This window comes from Terrapene carolina, unplaced genomic scaffold (assembly GCF_002925995.2).
Source record: "Terrapene carolina triunguis isolate 2854851 unplaced genomic scaffold, T_m_triunguis-2.0 Scaffold90, whole genome shotgun sequence".
NCBI classification, from domain to species: Eukaryota; Metazoa; Chordata; order Testudines; family Emydidae; genus Terrapene; species Terrapene triunguis.
Window position 1 is genome coordinate 3,243,747 of NW_020664441.1, and position 9,603 is coordinate 3,253,349.

General features: G+C 58.8%; 1 protein-coding gene across 1 annotated transcript; it reads right to left on the minus strand.

The window, feature by feature from the left end:
- Positions 1-2,201: 2,201 nt before the first annotated feature.
- Positions 2,202-7,196, minus strand: ACY3 (aminoacylase 3). The gene is made up of 7 exons (XM_024220026.1): positions 7,113-7,196; positions 6,220-6,471; positions 5,186-5,381; positions 5,009-5,102; positions 3,771-3,878; positions 3,273-3,382; positions 2,202-2,420 (listed from the first exon to the last, which is right to left on the minus strand). The coding sequence occupies exons 2-7, from the start codon at positions 6,450-6,452 to the stop codon at positions 2,229-2,231; spliced, it is 933 nt and encodes a 310-aa protein (XP_024075794.1). The 5' UTR covers positions 6,453-6,471; positions 7,113-7,196; the 3' UTR covers positions 2,202-2,228.
- Positions 7,197-9,603: the final 2,407 nt, after the last annotated feature.

Genomic DNA, 9,603 nt, shown 5'->3' on the forward strand with positions numbered 1-9,603 from the left:
CCTACAAAATTTGCATTCCCTCCCCTCCCCCCACACCACCACCATAGCCCCCTGTAGTAGCTGCCGCTCTCTGGCCGCCCAGCTCTGAAGGCAGAGCGGAGAGAGCAGTGGCTGCTGGCTGGGCACCCAGATCCAGCAGCAGCGCAGGAGTAAGCCTGGGCGGGGGAGCCGGCATGCCTGAGAGCAGCCCCCGGCCCCTGTCCCTGCCTGCTGGGGTACACTGCCCAGGGCAGGTGGAGAGCCCGGGGCTCCCCACAGCAGCCTGGACTAACCCACTCTGGCTGGGGCTCCTGGGCCACACCCCTCATGGTCACTGCTCCCTGAGGGCTCTGCTGGCCCCAGAGTTGAGTCCCCCTGCCCAAGCAGCTCCTACTGGCTGCTAGTAGCTAGCGCCCCAAACTGCCTGGCTCTGGCTTCCAGCCTCTAACCTGGCCAGAGGGTGGGACCTCGGGGGAGGGGTGGGGGGAAGGAGGAGGTGAGACCTTTTGAGAAGTAGCAGGGGGTGGGGCCACAGAGAGGGGCGGGGCCTCATGGTGAGGGGGCAGCCCCCGCTTTTCTGTCTAGCCCACCTCAGCCCCACACCAGGAAGAGGCTGGCGCCGCCCCTGGCCCCTGAAGCACTGAGCAAGGGCCATTCGCATTGTGCTCCCCAGGGGAGCCAGCAGGCAGACACGGCAGCCCCAGGCCGGAGCAGTCTGCAGGGCTAATGTTTAACTCTGGCCTTTGGCCAATGCCACCTGCAGCTTCTCTGCCTCCCGCGGGGCTGGTTAAAGCTAAACCCCAGGGCTGGGTGTGGAGCAGCTGAGCCCAAAGAGGGGCCCATTCCCTGCTCTTGGCCCCAACTGCACCTGCTCCTGGCAGGGGGCAAAACCCTGCGTCCAAAGGGGGCTCCACTGCTCAGGCTCAGGGCTGCGCAGGAAGCCAGGCAGAGCCATGTTGAGCAATCCCCCGTGAAGGCAGGGGCAGCTGCTGGAGCTGGCCCACTGGAGGCAGCAGGGTGCACTCGGGATCAAGGCCATGATTTTTTGGAGGGGGGGGTGGGGTGTTAATGATCCTGGTTATTGCCCTGGCCTCACACGAGAAGAAGAAAACAATGGACTGGATCCCCCTGTGTGTGTGTGGGGGGGGGGGGCAAGTCCTCCTGCTTGTGACAGACCCATCCCATGCTACCCCGAGCCTCTTCTGCTTCCCCTCAGCAGGTTGGAACCAGCCTCCATGATTGCCCAGTTCTGAGCCAGGCCACGGCATGCCTGATGGGACTCACCACATCTCCCACCCCCACCTTTAGCCCTGTTTCCCCACCCCATCACTTCCCTGCCTCCAGCCCCCATCCCGCTTCATTGGTTCCTGCCCACCTTCCTCCCCCACGGCCTCCCCCAAGACAGATCCTGCCTCTTCACGCTCCCACCCTGCGCCTGTTCTCACTCCTGCATTGCTCCTGCGACTGCAGTCGACTCAAGTTGCACCTCCCCCACCCCACCTGAGGGGGTCACTGAGTACACAGGAGAGACAGGTGCCCCGGTCTGTGTGCTGGTGCCTGGCACCACAGCAGACAGGAGCAACAACAATTGCAGGGAAAATCGGGCTCAGCTCCTGCAGTCCCAGGCTGGAGCATGCTCAGTCACCTGGTAGGGCGGGCCCATGGGCACTCTAATCCATTCTAGGAGCTGGGAGGGGGTGAAGCAGAATCTTCAGGGAATTAAAAAGGCTCTACTGAGCAGGTGCAAACTCAGATTCTCTAAAGACTTATAACTTGGCCAAATTTGGGTGGATTTCGATGGGGACAGCAAAAGGCACATCCCTTCCTCCCAGGCCACCCTGCTGCTTGGGGGCACTAGAGCATTGCAAAGAAACTGTTGTAGAAATTAACCTAGCAAAACAATGCCTTTTGCCCTAGCCTCATTCTTGGGAAAAGGCTGAATGGCTGAAACATTACCAAAAAATGTCTGCCTGAGGCAGGCCTGCCTGGAAAGTTACAGCCTGAATGGTTAAAGTTTTTCAAAGTTATAAGAAAGAAAAAACAAAGAGTCTTGCACTGGGAAGTGTCGGGGAACTTGGATAATAGGTGGTGCTACCAGATGGTGCAGTCAACACCCAGCCCAGCCCCTCCATCACAACACAAGGGTGATGTCCGCCTGGTAACACCCATCCCATCCCTCATGGCACACACCATCATAGCCATTCAGTCTGTTTATTTCCTCTTAGCCCATGGCCCACCTGGCCCCAGGCTCATTCTCTCTGCAGGCCGGGGATGGAGAACATGTGCTTCTCCATCTTGGCAAAGGCCACCTTCTTCTCATAGTAGGCAGCCTCGTTGATGAAGGCTGGGTAGATGGTGGTGTCGCCCTCATACAGGATCTCCTCCCCGCTGAAGGTCTGGAAAATTGGGTCTCCGGGGTTCATGGGGAGGAAATCCTTATCCTAAGGGTGGAACAGTTGGTGATAGGCTGGGGCTGGAGTAGCCGAGAGCTCCCCCCAGAGTAAGTGCTCTTGCCCTGCTCCCTACAGCGCCCCCTGTTGGTTGAGGCCAGGATCCTCACTGTCCTGGAATTACCCTCTGGTAACCAAACATTTTATTAGACATGTGGCAAGACCCATGCAGGTCACAGTGCCTTGTGAACTAAGCCCACCCCAACTCATCTCCTGGCTGTCCAATGTCACCCAGCCTGGTGCTGCATTCCTATAGTTTACAGCTCCCTTGAGCCCGAGGGCTGCATAACCAAGATCATGGAATCAACTCCAGTCGCCTCGTGTCCCAGAGTAAACCCAGCTTCACCACGCTGAGCTCGGGGGCTAACTCTGGCACTGCCTTGCCATGGCGGTCCAGTTGCGCTAAGGCCCCTTTGTGCCGCTCAGTAGAAGAAACAGGAGCAGAGATGTCCCACCTGCTCTAGAGCTGGTGTAAGAGCCCTGCTCCCAGCCCCCATTAAGACTGTGGAGGGGGGGGGCATTATGCTCTGGCTAGTCTCTGCCCCCCTGGGACCATGGAGAGCAGAGGGTAGCTCACAGCAGCCCTTGGGCTGCTTTAACCCACACCAGTGGCCAGGCGTACAGCTCACAATGCAAGGAGCACAGAGGTGGTTTAAAGCCATCTCCCCCTTGCTCTGCCCTGAGCTCAGAGAAGGGCTGAGGGAGAATCCAGGCCGGTGAGTCAGTCCTTGTTGTTGCCAGGCTGGCTTTGCGGGCATGCTGGAGCTACAGCTGTGATCTCTGCCTCCCAAAGAGAACAACAATGCAGGGGCTGGGACCACCCTATTTCCAGTCCACACCCACCTGTAGCTTGGGATGCACCATGGCTGAGATCTCCCCGTCGGGGTAGCGCGGATAGTCCATGCGCCCAGTGATCTTGTACGCTTCGATCTCAAAGGCAGGGAACACCGTGCCTATGGGGCAAAGGGGGCTCAGAATGGGGGGGCACTGCATAGGAAGGCTGCCCTGCCCTTCCCACCCCACCCCAGTTAATCACAGGCTTCCACCGCTGTGGCTAGAGAGGAAGGTGACCCCCTCAAAGTACTTATATTGGAGGAGAGCCTCACCTAGGGTGACCAGATGTCCCGATTTTATAGGGACAGTCCCGATATTTGAGGTTTTTTCGTCTATAGAAGCCTATTACCCCCCACCCCCTGTCCTGATTTTTCACACTTGCTGTCTGGTCACCCTAGCCTCACCTATCCCTGGGGCCACTGCAGAGCAATGCATGATGGGATAGCTCAATTCATCTCCAGGGTGATGCCTGATGGGATAGCTCATGCCCCCTCTGGGATAACTCACCCTTGTTAAAGAGTTCGATGAAGTCCAGTGCGCAAGCCATGAGGTCTCTCATCTGAGTGAACAGGTCAGCTCTCACCACCTGCTGGGGCTGTGGCCCCAGCTCCAGCGCTGCAGGGAGACCACAAGGACCCAGTTATGGCTCGGCTACTGCGCCCTCTCCAGCGCTCCTCCTGAGAGGAGCTGCAAGGAGTCCCCCGAACATGCCCCAATGCCTATTGCTACCCCCGGGGCCCTGCCCAGCACCCACCACCTCCCTCAATTACAGCTACGCCCCAGGTGCCTGCTGAAATACCACCCGTGTCCTTTCATCCCACCCACCCCCAACCCCTACCTCACACACCTGGCCCTCACTGCTCTCAAGACGCTCCCATGCATGGGACACTGGAAAAGGCTCTGGACAGAGATGCAGAAGCCACAGGGTCCATCCCTGCCTCTGCCACCAACCTCAGGCATGATCTCAAACCCGTCCCTCTCTGGAGGCACCTGAACGGGAGAGCGTTAGCCTGGTGCGCTAAGCCTGGCTCAATCCCAGGTTTTGGAAAAACTTTAACCACCTCGGGGGGCAAACACCAGGGAGGGGGACGAGCTAGAGAATCTAAAGGGGCAGCGTCAGCACAAGAACGAAGGGGGATGACCCAGCCATGAATAAACACAGGCTGGAAATGAAAGGTGGGTTCTACCCACCAGAGCAACGAGGATCCGGATGAGCCTCCCAGTGGGGTGAGGGTCTGTGTAGGGCAATTCCCCGCAATATTCTGGACAGGGTGGGGCTTAGCTGGGAGCAGCAGTGGGACGGGTTGTGTCTCCCAGGAGAAGGAGATGGGGAGCCATGGAAATGAGGGGAAGAGAGGGCACTGAGAATGGGGGGAGCGAAGGCTTGGGGATAAGAGACTAAGGGGCAGGGCTTGAGGGCTGGGGAGAAAAGGACAGGGGTTAGGAGTGGGGGCAGAACTTGGGAGTAGGGGGATGGACTTGGGGATGGGGAGGTGGGGCTTGAGGGTGCAGTGGGCGCTGGACATGGGGCACAGGGGGCAGGGGTGTGAAGCTGCTGGAATGGTGATGGGATGGTGAGGAGGTGACATAACCAAGGATGTGGTGGGGGGCAGCAGTGCTTGGTGCCAGAGGGGCATGGGGGGGTGGGCTCTGGGGGTTAGCCAAGCAATGCCATTCCCTGCCCTTGGACAGACTCGCTCACTCCGCAGGGCTCTCTCTGCCCCCTGGCAGCACCCGCTCCCTACCTAGCCCGGCTTTGGCCACCGAGTTGATGGAATAAGTCTCCTCGCCCAGCAACTTGTACAGGTAGATGGGACAGGGGCTCCGTGTGTAGTGCGTCTGGGGGAGAGAGAGGAGAGGGGTTAGGACAGGGGACCCTGGCCCAATGCAGGGCGAGTGGAGAGATCGGGGGCTGGCCCCACCTGGATGTAGTGGCACATGTGCATGGGCAGCAGGCTCTCCTCTGAGTCCACGATGAGGCAGGCGCCCATGTTGGCTGTGGTGTTGTGCAGGTCGAACATGAAGTCAAAGGCCTGGGCCGAGCCCTTGGGGCCATAGGTCTGGTTGATCTCGCGGGCCCGGACCACCTCGTAGGGCTTGTCCTCTGCCTCTGCGGAGCTGGGACAGGGAGAGACAAGTCACATGGAGCCACCAGGGCCCCTGGAGCCAGGGGATGGCTCCAAGTAGGGCTTACCCTCCCCCTCAGCCACTGGGAGCCTGCTCCCCTTCAGCTCACATTGGCGGCCCCAATCATGGTGTGGGAAAGGTTCCAGGGGGGTCAGTGTGAGGGGTGGAGGATCCCCCTGGGGCAGGATCCTGGGGGGAGTAGTGTGAGGGAAGAGGGGTCCCATGGGGGGTGCAGTGTGAGGGGAAGCCTATCCACTGCTGAGGGGCATGTGATCGGTCACCCCACACAGTGCTTTCTCATGGGCTATGAAGCCCCAGCTCATGGAACATCCCTGGGCTTCCCACCACCCCTTCGGATAGCAGTGCAGAGTGTTGAATGCTGGGATAACTCATCCCAACCCTGGGATCTGATGCAGAATGATGCATCATGGGTAACTGGAACCTCTCCACAGTGATGCATCATGGGATAAGTTTCTCACCCACTCCCCGAGAACCAGTGCAAAGCAGTGCATCATGCTGGGACAGCTCTCCCCACCACCCCGGGGACCAGTGCAGAACGGTGCATGCTGGGACAGCTCTCCCACCACCCCGGGGATCAGTGCAGAGCGGTGCATGCTGGGATAGCTCTCCCCACCGCCCCAAGGACCAGTGCAGAGCGCTGCATGCTGGGACAGTTCTCCCCACCGCCCTGGGGACCAGTGCAGAGCACTGCATGCTGGAACAACTCTCCCCACTGCCCCAGAGACCAGTGCAGAGTAGTAAATGCTGGGACGTCTCTCCCTACCAACCCGGGGATCAGTGCAGAGCGGTGCATCCTGGGGCAGCTCACCTGAGGAACTCGGTGGTGAAGGTACGGTTCAGGTCCCGCCCCACGTAACGCACACACTTCTCGATGGCACGTGGATTGCCCAGGAAGGGCGTGACGGCAAAGCTGCCACGCCGCAGCTCCATGGGGTTCCGCAGCCAGTGCTTGGCCAGGTAGATGCCCGACATCTCATTACCGTGGGTGCCCCCACTCACCGCCACACGGCTCAAGGGCTTGAGACGGCAAGAGGCTGCCATTCCTGTGGCTGCTCTGCTCCTGTTGGAGGGGGAAGAACAGAGAATGCTGCCCAGGTCAGAGCCCACATGGGAGCTTCCCCATCCAGTGGCTCTTCTGCTGTTCTGATGTCATCTCCACTGGCCTGGCCTGTGGTGGTGGTGGTGGGGTTGCTGCCCCCCCCCACCACCCGGGCAACTGTAGGGGACTGATGCTCAGAAACCAGCTGGGATGTCCCCTGCTACAGTCACCCTCCAGCTGGAGGCGCTGCTGGTATCTTCTCTGATCAGTATCTACTGGGGCTTCCTCAGCCAGAGGAGTGCGGAACCCAGCCCTGTCTTCATGCCTCTGGGAATGGCTTCCTTTCAGCGGTGTAGGTGTTACATGGGCTTCCCCTTGCTCAGACCATGGATGGTGCCCTGCTCTTCTTGGGAATTTGCTAGGGCAGTGCCTGTGCCAGGCTTCACACCGCATGGCAGGGGTGCTGGGGCCTCCCTGGCTTTCAGCAGGTGCACTGGCCACAGCAGGCTCTCCAAAGACTGGAAACTATGACACAGGGTGACTGGCCCTTTAAGAGGGAGTGGGGTTTTGGAGCACCTGTGATGGTTTCCCTGCTGCCCAGGGGGATCCCTGCTTCTCTTAAAGGGCCAGTCACCCCGTGATACCCAGGCAGCCGCACTTACCCACAGGCAGGTGTGGAAGAGCCTCAGGACGATCCAGATGGGGACAGAATCCTCAGCAGGATGCCGGGGCCAAGGGGTTATAAGAGGAACACAAAAGCCACTGGCAGGAAGCCAAATCTGCCAAGGTCACCAAAAAGAAAAACCCACAAGGATGGGGAGGAGTTTCCAGGCACTGAGGGCAGAGATTGGCTCTCCACCATTCCCTCCTGTGCCTCCTTCCCCTGGGGGCAAAGGGCTGAGGAACCGCCAGACTGGATCCAACCCACGCCTCATCTAGCCCAGCATCCTGATTCGTACAATAGCCAGCCCCAGCTGTTTCACATGCAAGAAATGCTGCAGTTGTGGGATCACCTGCCCCCCAGAGAAAGGTCACTTTAGCCCCCAGTTGTTAGAGGCTGCAGGGTTGTGCCTCGAAGCATGAGGGTTTAAAGTCCTTACATAACCCTAGCTTATTCCTTGAACATGTATCCTAACTCTGCATGGTCTCGTTTTCCACCAGAATGACTGCCCCTTTTAGAAATCCTGCTAAGCACCAGCAATACCTTTTGGCAATGAGTTGCGCAGGCTGACTGGGTGTGGGGTACAAAGGCGTTTCCTCTGACCAGGATGGCTCCATTCCACGGTGCGTCCCCTTCTTTTTGCCAGGTGGAGGCGAGGTGACAGTGAGTGAAACAGGCTAGAAATGGTCCAGCCAAAGGCATATCCTGGGAGTGCTGAACACTCACCTCTCAGGCAGCCGATAAAGGTCCCAGCCCACCTGCTGGCTGGGGGTGTATGTTAAGAAAGATCCCTCAGCTCCAATCCTGTCCACTGCCAGTCAAGGGCCGTCAATATCAATCTCTCCTCGGGGCTCCCAGGTGTGAGAATCTGCTCAAGGTGCAAGCCATGGAGCCCCTCAGTGTTTAATATTTACCTCCCGCTGTTGGGACTTGGATGAATTATACCCCAAGGCTGGCAGTGACCTCTGCACTGAGGTCTCCCTCATGGCCTCCAGCCCGGAGACCTGCTGCACCTCCGCTGCTGGTGGGGGCAGTCCATCCCCAGATCATAGGCATCTCAGGGGCCCAGATGCTGGATGTACAGTCCCCAGGAAATGAAGGTGAACCCCAGGCCTTGGGAAGGGTGGGAGCAACCCTGAGGGGTTTGGGGAGCCCTGACTGGATTCCTCTGGCTCAATATCTAAAGGACAGGGCCCCAGCGGGTGTACATCGGTATCACTCCATTGGAGTCAGTACTCATTTACACCCACTGAGGATCAGGCCCCACATGCTTATCTAAAGCCTGCCCAGATCTCTCAGCCCCGTATGCTCTCCCAGCCTGCCCTGCACAGGGAGATTGGTGTGTGTGTGCGGGGGGGGAATTATTGGCTGGTGGTGGTGGGAGCTGGTAGAATAGACAGGAAGTCCCTGCAAGCTTGATTTCAGCCCCCTGCTAGCTCAGTTGGTAGAGCATCAGACTTTTAATCTGAGGGTCCAGGGTTCAAGTCCCTGGTCAGCTGATAAACTATTCACAAAGATCTTAGATATCTCTCTCTGCTGTTCCTGCCCTAGTGCCTCCTGTCCACAGGCCCCCTTGCTGGTCTGCTCTTGTACCTCACTAATCCAGGTGGAGCGTCACACCAGCTCTTCTAATGCAGCTTAAGCCTGACCGGCAGCTGCCCCCCCCCCCCGCTCCCCAACCCCTCCCCCCTGCAGCTGTGCCAATGTCCCTCAGTCCTGACTCACAGCCCCCCTGCTACTCCAGCCTTGGGCTTCCCCTGCTTTGCTGAAGCCCCTCCATCCTGACCCACAGCCTCTCCCCCCTGATGTCTTTCCAAGGTGGGAGTGGCACTAAGCTGGTTGTGAGGGGCGGGGCGTGTTTCCTTCCCGCTCTGGCAGGGACAAGCCAGCCGGGAACTGGGCTGCAGCTGCCCAGAGAAAGCATGACGCAGCAGGTCTAAGGGCCCCAAGGCCACCTCCGGCCCTGAGGGCATGGAAGACCTTAGGATGCTATACAGCTATAATGGGGGAGAGAGAACAGGAGAAGGCCAGAGGGAAACTCCACCCAGGAGCTTAATGGGAGCTGGGGGTGTCTATAGCCAGACTGACTGCTATGGCCTCGGCTCCCCAAGCAAGTGCGTGTTGAGGTGCTGGCCTCCAGCCTGCCCCCTGGTGGCCCTGAGGGTGCATTGCCTTCAGCTCCCTCCATTCTACCAATCAGTTACTTACAGCAGAGTACCTCAAGAAGAGGGAGGTCTGCTGTATTAGCTGTTGGAGTGAGTCTAAACCCCTCTTCCTTAGGGTCCCTATAAGGGCTCAGTTAGGCCACATCTCCCTCTTTCAGGAATCACAAGCCCTGCCCCCTGGAGCTGGGTTGGTACAAACCAGGCAGGTTCCTCTAATGGGATAGGATCGGGGAATCCCTCCCCCTGGGTCCTTTTAACTGCACTCTGGTAGCTTTGCAGGCCCAGGTGCTCCTTACTCAATGAGCTGCCAACCAGCCCCCTAGATGG